Source organism: Podarcis cretensis (assembly GCF_951804945.1).
Source record: "Podarcis cretensis genome assembly, chromosome: 9".
Classification (NCBI taxonomy): Eukaryota; Metazoa; Chordata; class Lepidosauria; order Squamata; family Lacertidae; genus Podarcis; species Podarcis cretensis.
In genome coordinates this window covers 18,946,183-18,966,564 of record NC_137178.1, presented here as the reverse complement: position 1 = coordinate 18,966,564, position 20,382 = coordinate 18,946,183, and the positions used below count along the sequence as shown (strand labels likewise).

Below are 20,382 nucleotides of genomic sequence, written 5' to 3'. Positions count from 1 at the left end.
AAACAATTCTGCTGTAGTTTGTTGTATCTGCATAGAAGTCTGAATATTAATGTCGTGGGTTTGAGAGACAAAGACAAGCTTCTTTTATTGCAGAATCCAAGAGCTTTATTTCACTTGACAGTAATTCACAGTTTTCCTACTGGCTAAATATTTTGTATACCGAGTTAAATGCACTGCAGTATTATTCAAGCACATAATGATTCCTCTTCCCCCTCTTCAGTTGGGAAAAGGATTTTTTAACAGCAGTATGACTGAGGTAAAAATCCAAAATCTGTAAACTGGGCCACTGTACACCTGTACCCTATATAGAGGCATGTAATGGGGTCAAGGGAATTTGGAACAGATGGATGTCAAAAGGCACAGCAAAGAATGATAATAACAACAACAGAGGGGTGGATCCAGGCTAAGTTATTCAGAATTAGGTTTCACTGAAATCAGCGTGAAAGGTTAATTGTGATTAACTTAAGTCTTGTTGATTTCAATTAACTAATTTAAGGCACAATCCCATGATCCCTTGGAGGGTGTCTCAGGGGCTGTTATGATGCAGCAGACTCCCCCCTCCACTAGTTCTGACAGCTATGTTTAGAGTAGCCAGCTGTGCGCCAACAAAAAAGAGGACAGAAAGAGCACACAGATTTGCATGAAATTTGCATGGTCTACTTTAGATGCATACATGCAAATTTTAAAATGCTAGTATACTTTAGATAGAAATGCATGGCATCTCACCCCAGACAGATGGGTGGGATATAAGTAATGTGTTGTTGTTGTTGTTTTTAGACTGTGGCCATGATCTGCTCAGTCTAGTGTTCAGGTGCCAGCTGTTGATGGGCTACTTCAAAGTCCTCCTGCTCCAACTTCTAATGATTCTTTGTCTTTAACCAGAGCTGAATTGGAAAGCCCTCCAGAGAATGGAGCGCTTCAAATACATGGCTTTCCTCTGACAAACAGGGGAATGTCCTCTGTAATGCAGGACATATGGCCACCCTAAGTATGCTTAGTCTTGGCTCTCTGGTGTTGTCACTTGTTAATCTTAGAAAGCATAGCTAAACAAAATGAATCAACTTAGGTAAAGATACCCAAATGCCATGTCTTCAGGAAACCATATAAGAGTAACTTAGAATAAGTTAGAATTACAAGTATCCCCCCACATATGCAGGGGTTACATTCTGGGACCCTGTGTGCATAAGCAAAATTTGGGTAAGAGGGGAGTATCCTCTAAAAAGCCTCTCAATGCCCATTTTTTTCCTGTCCCAGCTCTCTCTCCTGCTCTCTCCCCAATCCAGACCAAAATATCTGGATTTGTAGCTCTGGGGCTGGCTGGAAGCTGGCAGATGCATGAGAAAGTGGCTGTGGCACTTGCACTACCCTGTGGGTCAGCTGTTAGCCGGGAAGGCTGAGCTGCCTGAGCAAAGCCTCACTGTGCCTAAGGATTCTTTGAGGCTTCCTCTGCCCTCACCGATGGCACTGCAGGGATGTCTTCTTTGGACTGCACAGAGGGCCTCTTTGCGAGCCACAAGGACTTGCCAGCTCTTCCCTGTCTTTTCTGGGTATGAATTAAATATTTGTTTCTTTCCCGGTACCACACACATATATGGTCACATGCAACATGATCACACATAACTGGGGAGGGATGCCTGTACCTGCTACCATGGTACACTGGTTCTTTGTCTTAGCTAAAGGATAATAGTCAGTGCATATCCTTGCTTGGGGATGCAGGTGGCGCTGTGGGTTAAAGCCTCAGCGCCTAGGACTTGCCGATCGAAAGGTCGGCGGTTCGAATCCCTGCGGCGGGGTGCGCTCCCGCTGCTCGGTCCCAGCACCTGCCAACCTAGCAGTTCGAAAGCACCTCCAGGTGCAAGTAGATAAATAGGGACCGCTTACCAGCGGGAAGGTAAACGGCGTTTCCGTGTGCGGCTCTGGCTCGCCAGAGCAGCGATGTCACGCTGGCCACGTGACCCGGAAGTGTCTCCGGACAGCGCTGGCCCCTGGCCTCTTAAGTGAGATGGGCGCACAACCCTAGAGTCTGTCAAGACTGGCCCGTACGGGCAGGGGTACCTTTACCTTTACCTTTTTATCCTTGCTTGATGTTCAATGGCTGCTATTTCTTTTCAGAAACCCATTTATTTATTTATCACATTTATATCTCACCTTTCCTCAAGGTTCTCCCTTCTCCATTTTATTCTCACAACAACCCTATGAGGCAGGTAACATCGAGAGACAGTGACTTCCTGAAGGGTACCCATGAGCTTCATGGCTGAGTGCAGGGTCAAACTCTGGTCTCCCAGGTCATAATCTAACCATTCCATTGCTCTGGATCCCCAGAAGGGGGGAAAAAATCAACCATGTTCTCCCCCATTCCATCAGGAATATTACAAGAAGACCTGCAAACTGACACAGAAACGTCTCTACCAAACACTTCTTTCCCCCTGGTCAGTTACACTCTGTCTTTTTCTTTCCCATCCTTTAAAAATGTTGACATCAAACGTATTCCATGACATGTCTTGCTAGTGTGTTTTGGTACTCTTCTCACTTTCCTCTGTTTTATGGTTGAGTCTCTGGTGGACCTTGGCTGATAGGGCTATATTAATAACGAACAGGGCTGTGACTCCTTTAAAGATACTAGAAAGTCCTCCTCTGCCTCTTGCTGTTCTTTTGTTATCAAGAGATCCATGAAATGGATCAAGAGAGGGCTTCAAAGCAGCCTCTTTTCCTTCTCCCCTGTTCCCAGCTTCTCCTTTCTGAACTTCTATCAAATGACGTAACATCAAGAATGAATCAAATATTCTAGGACATGAATTTCAATATGGAAAGAAGTCAATAGCATTGGGGGGGGGTGAATCTGTGGGTTTTGACAGAACTGCAGAAACCTATAACCAGATTAGAGAACTGAGTGGGTTTTGAACTGAAATAGACAAATACTCATATTTTAGCTATAAGACATAATCCAGAGTATTATATAAAGTATTATAAATCAAGCATCCAACAGCCATATTGTAATCTTGTTCTTCTCAGAGGTAAGTCCTATCAAATTCAGTGGAACTTACTCTCAGGGAAATGGAGTCACCATTGCAACCTGAATTATGAGGGTTTTTAGCATGACTTAAGGATGACTGACTTTTGCTAGGTTGTACCCAAAGGCCTTGGTCCAGAAGCTCTGGAGCAGAGCCAGATATTTTGATATTTTCCATCTGAATTGTTCCCTTCCAGGTTACAAAGCACATCACCCAGCTGCAATATTACAACATTGTTCTTCCTACTGAGTAAGCGGAATCTGCTTCTCTGAGCAAAAACCACTGGTTCTTATCCTATGGTGAATGACCTTTTTCTTCTTTATTTGTAGAGCAAAACAGATAAGTAAATATATGCACACTAAAAAGGGGAAGTGTTTTACCCTTTGAGAGAAGAATGAGGTTTTTAAACTTTCCATTTGAAAAATAATAATGAAGGAAATGAAGCGCTCAATCTCCTTCGTTCGGTAGGAACAGACTATATGAATTGCCTGCCAGAATCGGTAAAAGATCATTTTTTTTATATGTTTCCATTCTACAGACAGCAGAAGCTAAACACCCTTTGCAAAAGTATCAAGCAGGAAGAGAGTTTCCATTTGTCAAGGAAAAAGGCCGGCCGCTGCCCTTACCTTTTGAATGCCTGCTTGGGATTCCTGCACGTTATTCTCTGACCCGTTACTTCGGTTAATCATCTGCCACAATTTTGAATACATGTTGTTCTTCTCAAACGGATTCATCCCTTTCACCCGAACGTGCTCATAGACCGCGGAGTCCAGGACGGTGCCATAAGGAATATCAGTCTGCCTGGAGAGATCCTGGAGAGACCTTAAGTGTTGGTAAAGATAAGAAACACAAGAGACATGACTCCTCATTTTCATGCTACAGGCAAGCAAAGGGCAACATGTATGATGAGACAGCTGTCAAGTCATTTTTATTTTATTCTTAAAAGTCAAAGCAAGGCTAAGAGAATTACCTTTATAGTTTAAACCACAAGGGAAGCTATAGAGGGGAAAGGAGAGGGAAGGAAAGATAATGGATTTTTAAAACAAGAAAGACCTGCACAAACCAGAGCAGTGTTAGCAAGCTTTATTTTAAAGGTCAAAACAAGGAGGGGAGGAAGCAGGTTTTTTATGGGGTAATTTATTTCATTTATATCCCACTACTGGGATTCATAGATTCCCCAAGGTGGTTCACAAGCATGAGGGCGGGCAGGGATTGTTTTTCTTTTATTATGTACTTTTCTGCTCTCATTTGTATCTTTATGTTGTGGACTGCCCTGTGATCTTCGGATGAAAGGTGGTATACAAATTTAATAAAGAATAATAGCAATAATGATTAAACAACAATAAATGGTTTAAAACAGGAGTGGGAAACATTTTTCAGACTGAGGGCCACATAGTGGCAGAGCTTCATGCTCCGGCCCTGGGGGGGTGGAGAGCAGGTGGGGGCGGGGCTGGCGTGTGTCCTGGGGGTGTGGCACCCCACCAGGATCGTGCTGTCGGGGGCTTCACGCTCCCCCCACACTCCTCTTTCTCCACCAGTGGGGCTACAACCCTTTTTGGGAAAACTTCCAAGGGCTACATGTCATAGGTAGGTGGAGCCAGAGACAAAAGTGGGTGGAGCAACAAATTTAAATTTCAGTATTGCACAATAGGCTACTTTCGACTCTATCCTCCATTCAGGGAAGCAAGAGGTATGATCAAAATTCAAAGACACATTCCAGCCAGGCAGAAACATTCAAGTAGGACATAAAGCCAATAGGTGTGTGTGGCTGGGGAGAGCTAAAAGTTCCCGATTAAGTTCTTTTAAAACTTAACAATCATAAAAATGTGTGTGTGTGTATGTATGTAAAATATCAAAGCACAGAACCAGAGCTAGGACAAATTATTTATTTCTTATGTTTTGCAGCTTTTACCAAATTGTGCTTAAGGTAGCTGCAGCAAGAGAATGCAAAGTAAAACATGAAATAGCAATAAAAAACAACAACAATAATTTTCTCATTTTTTTGAATTTCACCCATACTTTCCAAACTGGAGGCAAGGCCTTTCTTCTCAGGCGTGGATAAACTTCTCTGCCAAAACAGTCACCATCACAGACCAAGCACATGCTTTAGGACTTTACTGCATAGTAAAATCCTAAAACACAAAAGTAGCACCCTGGCCATCCATCGAAGATCTTAGGAAACTCAACTATTGTTAGAATTTTTTTGAAGTATTGTGATTACACTGTATTCTGAGATTTCAATATTCCCATGGTTCTGGCTGGTTGCAGGAGTGCATGAAAGATTGATGCACACCCATAGCAAGTAGGAAGCTGCCTTACACTGAGTTAGGTCCATCTAGCTCAGTACTGGTGCTGGAGAAGACACTTGAGAGTCCCATGGACTGCAAGAAGATCAAACCTATCCATTCTTAATGAAATCAGCCCTGAGTGCTCACTGGAAGGACAGATCGTGAAACTGAGGCTCCAGTACTTTAACCACCTCATGAGAAGAGAAGACTCTCTGGAAAAGACCCTGATGTTGGGAAAGATGGAGGGCACAAGGAGAAGGGGACGACAGAGGACGAGATGGTTGGACAGTGTTCTCGAAGCTACCAGCAAACTGCGGGAGGCAGTGGAAGACAGGAGTGCCTGGCGTGCTCTGGTCCATGGTGTCACAAAGAGTCGGACATGACTAAACGACTAAACAACAACAACAACAACAGCTCAGTATTGTCTGCACCAACTGGCAGCAGCTTTCCAGAGTCCTGCCTGGAAACACCAGGGATGAATCTGGGGACCTTCTGCATGCAAAGCATGTACTCTGCCACTGAGTGATCACCCTGCCCAGGTTATATGCATGCCATTGCCCTACCCACAACCGCCTCTATTCATGGTATGGATGGTTTGGCTCTAAGCTGAAGTTTACCTGACTCATTGCTTAATAGTACGAATGTGCATCTGTTTCAGGATGAAACAAAGGGTTTCCTTGTTACTGAGAGCTGAATCTTTAGGCCACGGTTCTCAAGTATGCAGGGAGCCTTCATACGTACAAAAGTTATCCTTATCCCGTGATGGGCTGGGAAAAGTCATGGAAGCTGAGGGGCTAAAAATTAAATACACAGCCCCAAAGCCCTGCTTGTACAGTGGTATCTTAGGATGCGAATGGGATCTGTTTCAGAGCCCCGTTCACATTCTGAATGGAACGCAAGACACGACGGTGCGTCTGCGCGTGCGCGGGTCGCGTTTCGCGTTTCGCCACTACCACGCATGCGCGTGATATCATTTTGAATGTCTGCGCATGCGCATGCATGAGCGGCGAAACCCGGAACTAACGCGCTCCGTTACTTCTGGGTTGCCGTAGAGCGCAACTCAAACACGCTCAACCTGAAGCACATTCAACTCGAGGTATGACTGTACTAGGGTTGCCACTTCACTCTGGAAACACTTGAAGAAGACTATTGTAAATAGAGGTAAATGACAATGTTATATATCTCGTAAAAAGATTGCCTTCCTTGCCAGGAATTGCATCTTTATAGGCAGAATGGTCTGTATGAGAACACATTTTACACAAGTTAGTTATTATGTATTATCTGTAATGGTGGAAAAGAATGGTTTTGCAACTCAGTAAGTATGGAGGAGAAAGACATTTACTGAATGCTGCTGTTTGTGAAGCTGGGTGCTACACCAAAAACTGTGTATATTAAAAATGACAAAGAAATGAGACTTCTGCAATGTGATATTTGGATAGTAGTTTGATGGGAAAGTACCGCACCAGGAAAACATAAGCTAGAATTCATGTGACAGAGACCCAAGACCTTTTGAGGAAACATCCAGAATTCAGCAGAAGAGTGGAGATAGCATCTATTGCCCCTGCTCCCAGACTTCCAGGCATCCAACAGAAAGTAGGAACAGAACCACTTCATGTACCCATAGGGTCAGGGCCTGTCCAAGACATTTTGGCACCTGAGGTGAACCACAAAATGGTGTGCCCTTTCCCCAACAGGGAAGAAGGGGGAAGTGAAGATCGACATCGGGAAAAGGCAAGGTAACAAATATCTATATTGGGCTCTGCTGCCTCTGTGGATCCTGTCGCCCAAGGCTGTTGCCTCACCTTGCCTCGTGGTGGGCAGGCCCTGTAGCTTTCTATGCAGTCAGTTCACTATTGGTAACCAGTCCTCCTGTGTTCACCTACCCATTGATGCAAGGATCTCTGTTATCCCTTCCATCTTCTCCTTCTTTCTTGACTTTGAGGAAGGGTCAAGCGGGTTCATTCCTCAGAGTGAGGCATTTTGGGCACAGTGTCTACCCACAGTGGAGAAAGGCTGTCACTACAACCAAAATTCCTCACCCCTTTGCAAGGCATGCATTTGCCTAACCCAGGGCTAAACGTTCTTCAGAAATGCAGAAGAAAAAACCCCATTGCCTATGTTTTGATGAATTCTTTATGATTTAGACTCCCATATACAACAAAATGGGGTTCTGACTTGCACTGTATTTTTCATAGAAATATTTGATTTTAATGAACCGGGGCTTTCTCAACTTTTTGATGTTTTGGCAGTCCTCTAACTTCTTCATCTTGCTCTCAGTGTGTTTTCTACCCAACCCCGTTGGTTTGTTTTTTTATATGGACATATGCAAATTAGAATCCTTAAGTATACAGCTCTGAAATACCACCGGTTTCAAATCAGTTTCCTGATGGTTCCTGAAAGTCTGCAGACCTGACATATTTCCCTCTATTTACCCATCCTTGTGGACCACTTAACCATGCCTTTATTTTTTTAATGACATTCATTAGACTTCTGAAGGTCTACTGCAATCTAACACCTAGGAGCCATTAAGGCTTTGCTGGCACAAATTAGCTTCATGCAAGTGCACAAATCTAAGTGATGACACTTAAGGACAGATAAAGGGGCAAGATGTGTGCAGTCTTTTGAAAAGCTAACAGCAAATTACCAATGCCCATGTAGCATGTTGGAAAATGTTAACACAAACTTATAGAATGCCATTAGTTTCAAAGGACATAAGGTCTCCGGGTACAATCTGCTGGTCTGATAAGTATACAATGGAACAAAGGAATGGTGGGAGGCCTCAGCTGGGGAACCCCCAAGGGATGAAGTCCCAGGGTTGGTGGTTAGACAATGATGAGCGATCAGAGAGAGAAGAGGGAAAAGCCTGGGAGAAGGAGGTGTTGGAAACTGAAGAGGTAACGGGGTTTAGTGAGCAGGGGGAGCAGAGAGCAGAGGTGGAAGCAGGAGAGGAGGGAGGCCAAGAGGCAGAGATGACTCAGGCTAGTGAAGAAGCCAAGGTATCTCCCCCTCCTGCTGTGACAAGCTCCTCTCACCCCATGTCTTCCAGGACCAGAAGAGGTATGAAGAGGGAGAAGCAGAGACAGGCACGTCGGTGTAGTTTCAGACTGCTTGAGAATGACCAGGGGGAGGAGGAGATTTAGGCAGCTGTGGGAAGATGGGGATTTTCAGTCTCCACAGCTGCCTCATAGGAGCATGACCTACTGAGAAGAGCTGCTGTGCTCATGAGGCCTGGCACCCTTGAGCAGGCCTTGTTTCTTCTAATAAAGAATTAACTTTATTAATTGTGATTTATTGCTGGCTGGCTCCCTGGCAATAGTTGAGTAATATAATATGACCGTTTTCCACTGATATACACATGCCTGATCTGTGTGCAGAAGGGGACGCATTCCCCCCCCCCAATCCACAGCCCATCTGCTTTTTAAAAAGAACATAAGACTAAAAGAGCTGGCAGGATGCAGTGGACAGACAAGGGTTTCATTTCCCTGCTCAGCCACAAAACCCACAGAGTAACCTTTGACCAAGCACTCTCTCTCAGATAAATGTTTGTCAAAGTGTTGTTGCATATATAAAACAGAATATTTTCATGTACGTTAGCTTAAGTGCTGGATGCAAACATAACATAAACATTGTATTCTAGGGCAGATTCTTCTGTGAGGAAATGTTAGAAAATTTGGGGCTTTTTAGTTTATAAAAAAAATGGTAAGGGGGATGGACATTATAAGAGATGCATAAAATTCACGACAGATTCACGACAGACAAAAGAAAGTACTTCTCCACACATAACATAGTACAACTATGGACAAGACATATCCACAAGACATAATATTGGATACCATCTTGGGTGTCTTTAAATGAGCATTAGACAAATGCATGAAATATAAGGCTATCAATGACTACTAGTCACAATTGCCATGGATTACAGTATGCCTCTGAATACTGCTTGCTGAGGAACATGACTGGGGGAAGTGCTGTGGTGCTCATGTTCTGCTTGACAACTGCTTGGCCACTTTGTGAACACTATGTGAACAAACCAGAATACTCTATTGGATGGGCCTTTGACTCTTCTTATGTTGCTGAAGGAAAAATGGTCAGCTGAATTCTGATGTAGGCATTTAATAATGCTGTGCTGGATCAGGGCATTCCAATAGACAGGGTCATTATGTACATGTGCATGCTGGATGTTGTGATGGTGTGTTTCTGATTGACTAGTATCACTAGTCACTAACTAGATTTGTTAGCTCTCCCCCTTCAGGGCAGGCCCTATCCTTTGACAGAGTGAGGCAGCTGCCTCAAGTGGCAGCTACTGAGGGTCAGGGAGCAGTGCCAAGATGTTAAGAGCTGTGTGCACCACAACTGCCAAATCTAGCCTGCTGGTGTCAGTTGTGCTGAAGTATACCTTCCCATTCCCACTAGCTGGCTTCTGTATGTGGAATGTGAGGAGGTACCATCTTGTTCTTTGCTTTTGGCAGCAAAATGTCTTGAGCTGTCCCTGCCCCCCTCCCTTGATGCTGTCAATGTTCCAGACAGCACTGTGCACATTCGTGTTCCTATAAATGAGGTTTAATGTTTCAGTTTGTCAAAGCTTTCAAACAATGTGATGAAGGTTGCTGTAAAAATGTAAGACACCGCCATTTCTAATTTCAAGTCACCACCACTTCTCTTAATAACCTTCTGCATCTCCTGACAGCGCTCTCCGCAACATCACATCATATATTGTAATATCCTGCAATTGTAAGGGTACTTGCTGTGCGCATTATGGGAATGGGGTAGGAGGAAGCAGTTCCTAAGTCCCTGGTTTCTAATGAGAACACCTTGCAAATTTTAATCAGTTGCTTACAGGACTCAGTGTGGCTATATAGTTCCCCAACATAACAGCCAGCGCAGCAATTTCCCCTACATGTATTGCTGTTAGTATAAATGATAGGTGCAACAGATGCTGTAGAACCGTCTGTCGGGAAACAGCAGTGGGGAAAAATATTTTCCCTGCACATCTTAAAACTCTAGGAGTTATTCTTTCGTCTCTCAAAAGGCAGTACCATAAATGAGTTTCCTTTTCCAACAGCTTGATAGAGAGACAATAAGAGAATGAGTTAAAGGAAGTATGATTATAAAGAGAAAGGTTACGATACAGAGGAGAAAACCCTCCAACAAACTCCATTTAGAGGGAAGACAGTAGCTCAATGGGAGAACACATCCTTTACCTGCAGAATGTCCCATGTTCAACCCCAGACTCTCCAGTTAAAGGGATCACGGAACAGGTGATGGGACAGGTCTGCCTAATATAAGTATTGCCAATGTGATGCTCTCCAGATGACTACAATTCCCATCATACCTGACCCAAAGCTATGCTAGTTTGGGCTGATGGAAGTTATAGTCCTACAACATCTGGAGGGCACCATGTTGGCTATGGTTGCTCTACAGAGATGTTGATGGTCAGAGTAGAAATACTAGGCTGTGGACAAATAGCATGACCACAGCACCTGTACTTGCATTCCTATCCCCAGCTTTCATTGTGAACCTTACTGACTATGCTATTTTGTCAACATAAATTCGGAATTTCCAATAGGTCAGCACAAGCAGAAGGCAAAGCATGTGTTGGGATTGGGAACACTGAAAAGAGCACACCTAGTCCCAGCAGTAAAAGGCACTTATATTATTATTGCACACTACTTAGCAACTATGCTGTTAAGCAGTATATAAACTGTTAAGCAGACAAACAACCCCCTCTTCACTTCCCCAAAATTACAGTTCCAAAGACAGTCTGACTGATTACTAAGTCAGTTTATGTCTGTGGCATTGCAGTGTGTTGGCTTGGTGAGGCACATGAAATTCTAATGCAAACAGGTCAAATGTAATGATTCAAATTAATTTGCCTCTGTCTCAGTTGTCATGTTCAGGATGTTGCTTTACCTTAAATGGTGCCAACCACAGTTTTGTGTTGCAGTAGCCAGGATCAGAACACTGGGTTTTTATCAACTCCCCATATTTAGTTTTTTTATATATAAAAAAACCCCACACAAAACCACAACAATGAAAAACAACTAATTTCGGCCCTGACATTTTGTAATTCCTCAGCAACACTCTTTTCAGAATTGGAAGGTATTGATTACACAGGAGTTGCAAACTAGAAAACAGATTTTTATGATTCCACACGGCAAACAGCAACATGTCTGCTGAGCATGAGGCTGCTATTAGAACTGTCTTGTAAGCTGTCTGTGCAGGAGCAATTAGTCACTAAATAATGAGGCCAAACATCTTATTGCTTATTCTGAAGCACACACTTATTTATTACTCTAATTCAGATAAAGCTTTGCCCATGGAGCTCTCTCTCTCTCTCTCTCTCTCTCTCTCGTTATAAGGAATAAGGGAGACAGGGCAGAGGAAAGCAAATGATCTGATGCTCTGCAAAGGCAGGCATATTGGAAAGTACCACTGGTGTTATCTCAGTTGTTTATAGGTAGGTCTGGATGGATCAGGTTAATCCCACCCCAAAACAACACCAACACTACATAACTTGGCAAACTGGAGAAAACACAGCATTCTCCCTTTCTTTGAAAAGAAACATTTATTGGATTTAAGCATCAATGGGCCTCTCCAACAGCAACACTGTAGATTGCTTTCCTCAGCCTTCCTTACGAGGGATTCTCAGTTTGATCTCAATTATGGCATGAGAAAATGAAATGGAAAATGAACTGCAGTATCATTCTTCACGCATGTGTACCACAGCACGCTTTTATACTATAGATTATTCTGTCATTATCATTATTATTATCCTTATTTTATAGGGAATGCAAGTATTATACTCTCTTTTTTACCTCTCAGGGAGCTCAGTTGAGGTGCCCCTGTGTCAGAAGAATGCATGAGGGCAGATTGTAGTTCCCAATTCCACCATTCAGCAGTGGTATCCACTTGCTGACTGTATCTTTGGAACGAATCAGAATGGGCTCTAGGTGTGTATCAATATAGGCACACAGCGCTCCTCCACTTGAGGGTATGGGAACATTTCTACTCTTCCTCTTTGCTCCCTTTTGTCTCTGCTAAATGCTCTGCCTGAGGCTTCACATGCAGCAGAAAGAGGTGCAAAAGAGATGGTAATAATAATAAATATCCACAACTGAGAATAATGAATAGTTGGAATTTGAAGGTGACCAATAACCACTATTGGAAAGCGACTGATGGAAACCAACCAATTATTACAGTTGAAATTTATCAATAGCCACCATTTTGTATTTAATATTGCGGGGGGGGGGGGATTAAACTGAAAGGTGTTTTTTTTAAAAAAATTCTGTTATTTTCTATTAACCTAATAAATGCCAAGACCCTAACAGAAGTAAAACTTTGAGACTCCAGGATAATATCAAATAGTTATGCTGGGACAACCCCTTAAGAATAAGCAGGTAATCCAAGCTTGTATCTCTACACATTAATTCTGGACTGTGGGTAACACTCAACCTTTGAGTGATTGTGCTGGAATGGAAAAAGAACAAGGTATTAAAAAAGAAAAGAAAAAAGAACCCAAGCCTTAAGACCATCACTGGAGGTCTTGTGCTCCAGCCTGTTTTAGCAGATACTGAATTTGTGGGTAAAAGGCAGGGCCAACCCACCCATGGGGCCAGATGAGACAACCACTTCAGATGGCAAAGTCCACAGAGACAGCAGTTCCCAATGTCAATCTTTATTCCCCACCTGTTCATGACATAGAGCTTCACTCAACCCTTCGTCCCTGGCAGGGAGGAACATTTTTTGGTTGACTTCGGGCGCCAAAATATATTGAGCCAGCCCTGGTAAAAAGAGCCACACTTTCTCAGTGGTGGCACATAAGCTGTGGAAGCCATTGCCTGGGATGATGTGATGTGTCAGCCTCCCAATTTTTAGACAGGCATTGAAGGTCTCTCCCCTCCCCCCACCCAAGGCATTTCTTAACGGATTGTGCAGTTTTTATAGACCACCTGTTTTTAATCGGCTGCACGGCTGCTATCTTTTATTTGCTTTAGTGCATTTTTATGGTCCTATTTGTATGTAATCTACTTTAGGAGCTAGTGTTAAAAGCAGGATATAAATAACTGGGGGGGGGGAAATAGTTTTACTAGGGCGCAATGACTGGTACACAGGGAAGAACATGAAAATGAAATGGTAGCCTTGATTGGGTGGGGAAGTAAAAAACAAGAACATTGTTAGGAAAAGTACTGGAGGAGATGTACACAGTGGGTGGGTTGTGTCCATAGCGACTGGTAGGGTGGTATGTAGGGAGACCAACAGTAGGTGGAGCCAGAGCAAATGACGGATGCAGCCACAGCCAACGATAGGCTAGTTTTGCCCCCATCCTCCTCCCTGCTGAGTTCTACAGGGGGAAATTGGGACAAAGGAGGAAACTGACAAGTAGGAATGCAGACAGGTGAGGGATGGGTGAGGTCAGGATGAGGCTGGTGGGACATTGCTGCATTTGCCCAAAAATATGCCTTGCTGTATTATGGATAATTGCAGTACTGGGGGACATATAATCCCTTCCCTCTCCCTTTTGGAACTTGCAGTAACTTACTGGATGGAATTCTCAATACGAGTGATGGTAAGAAAGGCCGCTAGGTTTGCTGTGTAGGACGAGATGACAATCAAGGCAAAGAGCCACCAGGCACCCATCATCATCCGAGTTGCCAGTGTTGTATAGGGAACCTCTCCTCCTGTGGAGTAGGAAATAGAGAGCAAGAAGACTTAATTGCAGCTTCCTTGTCATTTTATTTATTTAGCAAGTTTTATATACCTTTTAGTTAAAAAAAACCCCTTATAAGTGGTTAATGTTCACATAGAACAAAATATTTATTAACGATCTGAAATTAACAGACAGCAACTGACAGCAATTAGCAGACACAAAAATTATCAAAATATAGATATGCATAATAAAATTATGTATCTCTGCAGGCTTGCCTAAACAATCTTTTTTATTATTTTTTAGCAGATGTCACAAACAGTACGTTGAAGGCACCAGCCTCATATTAATTGACAGGGAGTTCCAAAGAATAGGGGCTTCCACAGTAAAATATAGATTCCTCACAAGTATGGAACAAGCATTATGTGGCACTTCTAAAATGCTGGTTCTGCAGATCAAAGCAGCGGAGAGGGCAAATATGGGGCAAGGTGATCCTTCAAGTAAACTGGTCCCAAACTTCCTTATTCTAAGATCACAGCTCTACTGGTACCAATAGGATTAATCACTAGAGTAAAATGCACTAGGTTGGAGACTGTAATTGAGGCCTGCAAAGTGAAGACCATTAAAAGCATAAAGGGAGAGGGTTTGTCCGCACAACTGAGTTCTACAATGAGTTCATTCAGCAGTATATATATGTATGAAATATAGATATATATTAGATAGATAGCTATAGATGAGAAAAGGAGATTTTGTGAACTCTGAACAAAAGCAGCATACTTAAACACTTGAAACATTTCTACCTCATATATATGATCTTAATCAATGACCTTAATTAAACTCTTACAGTGCTTTGGAACTTATTATTGGTATGCATTGGATCAATGGCAGGTTGTCAGTGGACTAGGGCAGGCATGTCCAACTTCATGCGATCTACTCCCATGGTAAATTGTTTTTGGCAGTGATCTACCCACTGGATTGGATGGACCAAATTGTTGAGCTTTTTTTGGGAGGGATCAGCCAAAGGGATCAGCAAAGAGGGGGAGGCTATCAGGGTGTCCGCGACAAAACAGGGACACTCCGCGATCAACCAGTGAGTCACGATCAACCTGTTGTACATCCCTGGACTAGGGGGACTAGGCTAGTCTCCTAAATGTTCCCTGTAAATTAGAGTATTAAAGTATTAAAGCCTGGAGCCTCCTTCCCAAAGTCCAGGAAGCTTCTGCCCTGCTTGGAGAGGAAGGCATGATGCTCCCTCCTGTGACATCAGGATGTCACAACGTCACATACACAACGTCTTCCCACCAATCGCACACGCAAGATGGCACCTGTGGCTCTAACTGTTCCCCTATTTCACCGCACAGCACTGCATTGGACGAATCCTGAATTGAAGTGGGGAACTTCAGAGAGATTCAGGGCTTTTCAGAGCCAAAGCAGGATCTCTCTGAAGCGCCCCAATCCAAAGGAGCTTAAGTGAATCCTTTTTTTTTAAACACATCAAGACTGTAAAGCTGTCCTTGCAAGAAAGCTGCAACGTTCTCCTTCTGAAAATTCACAGGATTCATCTCTTTAGAATGGGCAAGCATGCCTGCAAATTTAAACAAATACTGTCAAGACAATAGTAATAGTAACAACAACAACAACAACAACAACAACAACAACACTTACGGTTTATTTATAGAACAGTGTTTGGGCTAGGCACTTTGAAGTCTGATTTAATTTATTAAAAAAAGTAAAGGTGATTTTCTATAACTCTTTATGTTTTTACTAGAACCGGATGAACTGTGCATGCTTGGGAGGTCCTTCTGAGGGGCTGATTCCTGACAAATGTCAGAAGGTAGCTGCAGTGGTTTTTCCTGATGCTTACAAACCAAAGGATGTGTCTCACATGAAAGGCCTCACTATTTATAAATTAACCACTGGGTTTTACATCCATATCAAGCGCGCCCCAACCCCGTTCTATCATTATTCTGAATTTCTAAAGCTAGCAATTATCAAACTCTTGATAACTGTTTTATCAGGTAGGAGTACACTGAGAAAAAGATGGAATTGCCCTTTAGAAAAGTTCAGAGAGAGCCAAGGTGCTTGTTCTTTCTTTAGAAATAAAATGTGGGGAAATCTGAGTTAATTATAAACGTTGTCTGGATCTTTTGTCTTTAAAAATAAAACCCTCTAAGTAAATAAGATCAATGTTGGTCTCTCATGTAGCCAGAAATACATTTCCACCTACTTCTGAAACTGTATCATTATCAGAAATTAGAATCTCCTCATTCTATCTAGAGATGCTAATTCAATATTAAGACTTTGGGAAGATGAAATGTTTAAGTGTAACTTGTAGAAACCTCATGTCATAGCTATAAATGAAATATTTTAATGGGTTATTTTCATTTTACAGGGTTTTTAAGGTAATGCTTTTTGGATGGTTTCAATCAAAAACCAAATTACAATCAAATGGAACTTTTTAGACAGGCAGACTAAATGAGCCCAATAGGACTGATTGTCCCTTTAACCTTCCAGTGTCAATCTCTGTAGTTTGCTGTGAATTAAATTGAAACAGGCGGGGTGGTGAAGGGGAAACCTGCAATTTCTCAAGAACATTTATGTTCTCATTTTTTCAAACTCATGAATAAAACTAAGTGCCATTTCCCACTGTTTTTAATTGAGGTGAATTTGCAGGAAGAAGAGGAACAACTGAAAGTCAACCTCATGTCTTTCATTCATAGATGAAGTTCTCCTGTAAGGAATTCATTCAAGGAAAGGAAGGGGGAAGAGCTGGCTCTATCATTGTAGGTTTTCTGTCCCACACAAGCTAAGTGTAGATATGTGTTGGCTCCAGACTTATAATGCAGTCCTACTCAGACCCTTTGGCTTCAATGGGACTTACCGTATTTTTTGCTCTATAAGACTCACTTTTTTCCTCCTAAAAAGTAAGGGAAAATGTGTATGCGTCTAATGGAGCGAATGCAGGCTGCGCAGCTATCCCAGAAGCCAGAACAGCAAGAGGGATTGCTGCTTTCGCTGTGCAGCAATCCCTCTTGTTGTTCTAGCTTCTGAGATTCAGAATATTTTTTTTTCTTGTTTTCCTCCTCCAAAAACTAGGTGCGTCTTATGGTCTGGTGCGTCTTATAGAGCGGAAAATATGGGTAATCTCAGGTAGCTACTGTGTATAGATTTGCTGCAGTCTTGGTCTTACTTAGAGTCAACCCATCAGAATCAATGGGACCTAAACTAGGGATGATTAAATTATGTCTCATTGTTTTCAATAGGCCTGCTCCAAACATGCTTTGGTCTGGAACTAGCCCCAGAGTTTCCAGTTTGCTAATGCCCTTGGACATTATGATGCAGATGTCTTTTTTTGGAAGGTAGTGCCTGCTCATAAAAACAGTGAGTGTGTTGCAGATCTTTAACTTCCCCAGGAAAACAAAGTGGGCGTTGTGGTATTTATTTGGTTCGTAAATTCCTACACCACCCATCAATACAAGACTCTCTGGTCAGCGCACATATTAAAACAATAAAACACCTTTGCAAAACACAGTAACAGCAAAGGAATACTCATATAGATCAATACAACCCAGCAGAACAGGTAAAATCATAATTTCATTCCAGAGATAACACATGTTGAATACCTGGGCAAATAACTCTTTTTTTGAAAAGCTCTCAGCTGGCACCAAACAGTTATCAGTGTTGATGCCAAGCAAGGTCACCAAGGAGAACATTCCATAAAACTGGCACAAAAACCAGAGAAGCTTCTCTGATTATTACCTGTCTAATTCAGATCAGGTGTGGTGGGAAACAGGACCCAGAAGACAGCCTTTATATATCCCTTTGCTCCTGCCAAATGTTCAATTAGTGCACAAAAAATAAATACCCATATCTCGCTGAAACAACTAACATAACTGAAAGAAAAAATAATAATTCTTGTCCCCCCCCCTCCCAGAGTTGTCATATATGTTTCTAATATAATTTGAATTATTCTTAATTTTGGAACTAGAGATAAGGAAGGCAAATAGTATTAGCCAGGGATAAGCAGGAAAATGAAACAGATGAAATTCTACGGAAAGATTCAAGCTGAGGTTATGCCAGGCTAAGATTTTAATCAAGTGGAATATTCACAAGTAATACCAGACCCAGTGAGAGGAGTTTTTTATATCAGACATGGAGCATATGTTTTGCATGGAAGAGGTCCTCAGTTTAATCCCTCCTATCTTTAGTTAAAATTATCTCATGCAACAGGGCTAGGAAAGATCTCTTGAAAGAGCATTCCACTAAGGCTGGGCCAATGATACTAATGGCTTCATGTTGCGCCAGTATCAAATGAGCCTCAACAACTCAGCAGTTGGGATAAGACTTCAGACAGTCCCTAAAATATCCTGGGACTAAGATAACAAATGGGCAGCCAGTGCAGATGTTTGAACAATGATGTCACATGTTGTCAGCTATATGTCCCCATCAGCAGTCTGGCTACCACATTCTGCGCCTGCTGGAACTTCCCAACCCAGCCCATAAGCAGCCCCACAAAGGGTGCATTGCAGTAATCCAGTATCAAGGCCACCAAGAGATGGACTACAGGGTTCAGGTCATCCATGTTCAGGAGCAGACAGTGTCATACTCAAAGAATCCATGGTCTGATAGGATGAAGCAGCTTCATATGTTCATCCTCCTCGCTTTTCAGGAGTAGTTTGCTAGTTGTGTCAGCCTGATGGAAGTTGTTAGGTCAGAATGCCCTTGTCTTCATGAGTACACAGGTGTTTACTTCTAAACTCTTAATTACTGTTGGCCTTTCAAAGTATTCAGCTAGATGCAGCCATCTTGCTTCAATAAGATGTCATTTGTGATATTAATTTGCTTTCCAAAGGAGATGAAATGCCAGAATCTGTAAACAAGGCCAAAAACTGTTTTGATCATGATATGTCTTTTTTTAATCAGTCCAAAAGCTAAGGTATAATCAGAACCAGCTAAACAGAATGATAATAAGCCATAGGGGTGTGTCTGCTTAACAAGCCTTTATCCCAATATAAGAAAACTGAGCCATAGTATATTAAAAGCTGTGGGAATCTTGAATTTCAGTTTCTGACACGAAGCAGATGTGAGGTAGTCATTACTGTCCTCTACAACAGTGTTTCCCAACCTTGGGCCTCCAGCTGTTTTTGGACTACAACTCCCATCATCCCTAGCTACCAAGACCAGTGGTTAAGGGATGATGGGAATTGTAGTTCAAAAACAGCTGGAGGCCCAAGGTTGGGAAACACTGCTCTACAAGATTCCTGTGAAAGAAAGCCTGAGCTCGAGCAGCATGGAGATAGCAGAAGTGGCCAACCTGTGGCTTCCAGATGTTGTTGGATTCTGACTCCTCACAGATGACCCCATTCCTGCCCTAACATGAGCCTGTTTCCAGGCTTCTATCAGTTATTTCCCTTCACTCATCATCTTTCCAATGTGCTGTTATTCCAATAAATAGCAACAGGTAGCCTGAGATACAGTAACTGGTCCAATGCCACCTAGTGAGTTTCATGGGTAAGTGGAGCTTTAGGAAAACAGGAAGCTGCCTTATACTAGGTCAGACAACTTGCCCGTCTAGTCCACTATAATTTACTCTGACTGTTGCTTTCCATTTCTCAGACAAAGAGGGTCCCTCCTCTCCATAACCTGCAATGTTGCCAGAGGTTGAACATGGGACTTACTACACACAAAGCATGAGTTCTCCCACTGAGTCCCTTCCCCAAGGTCTCCCCAGTCCAATGCTCTATCCGCTATACCACATTGGGGGAGGAATTCAACATCATACTCTTTTGATGGTTCCATTATCACAAGCATTTCTGTTTGCCAGATGGAATGGCCCCCCTCTCCACAACTGTTCCTTGGGTTCTCCTGACCCAGAACAGATTTGGGAGAGGTGCAGGGGATACATGGGGAGGAGAGGATGGAAAGCCCCACTGGGCTACTAGGAGCCTTTGTGTTGGCTTTCTCTAGTTGAATTCAGCCCTGACTTTTGAAGTCCCTCATGGTCATGAAGCTACCAAGAGGATGGATGGGTAATATGTGCTTGGGTATTTTACTCTGATCCATCTGTTCAACTGCCCTGCCCTCTCAAAGGGCAGTTTTGCAAGGCAGGACTATTATTTCCTAAGAAAACTCGCAAGATTCCATTCCTGAAACAGAGTCCTGCAAGTCCATTTATCTAACTAGCAATTTGGTGGAGAAATATATGCCTTGAAAATTCCACATTTGTTTCTTATTAGTATTATCCTTTAACATTTTCTCCACTTAGGCTGCAGAATATTGCAGTTTTCACCAACCTACCCAATTTTCGTTTCTGTTCATGTTACTAGCAGGAAGATAATGAGAACACCAATTATTTCTGTAGGACAATCTACACTGAAACAAATTTACAGAATGTAGACAAGTGTTGCAGTTCTTTTTTTAAAAGCCCCCCCCCCAGCTT

The 20,382-nt window shown here is 42.6% G+C and overlaps 1 protein-coding gene and 1 long non-coding RNA gene across 8 annotated transcripts in view; one reads left to right on the top strand and one right to left on the bottom strand.

Moving 5' to 3' along the window:
• Positions 1-20,382, bottom strand: part of GRID2 (glutamate ionotropic receptor delta type subunit 2) — an 847,936-nt gene that overhangs the window by 130,746 nt on the left and 696,808 nt on the right. For all 7 annotated transcript variants that reach the window (XR_013842448.1, XR_013842449.1, XM_079990761.1 and 4 more), the window contains exons 12-13: positions 13,839-13,977; positions 3,638-3,833 (exon numbers count right to left, since the gene is read on the bottom strand). Coding sequence is in view for 5 of the 7 variants with exons in the window: in XM_079990761.1 (XP_079846887.1) it covers positions 3,638-3,833; positions 13,839-13,977 (335 nt within the window). In the remaining 2 variants the exon portion in view is untranslated. The remainder of the gene's footprint in view (positions 1-3,637; positions 3,834-13,838; positions 13,978-20,382) is intronic.
• The window catches only part of LOC307224488, a 491,711-nt gene that overhangs the window by 151,143 nt on the left and 320,186 nt on the right, over positions 1-20,382 (top strand). The window lies entirely within an intron of this gene.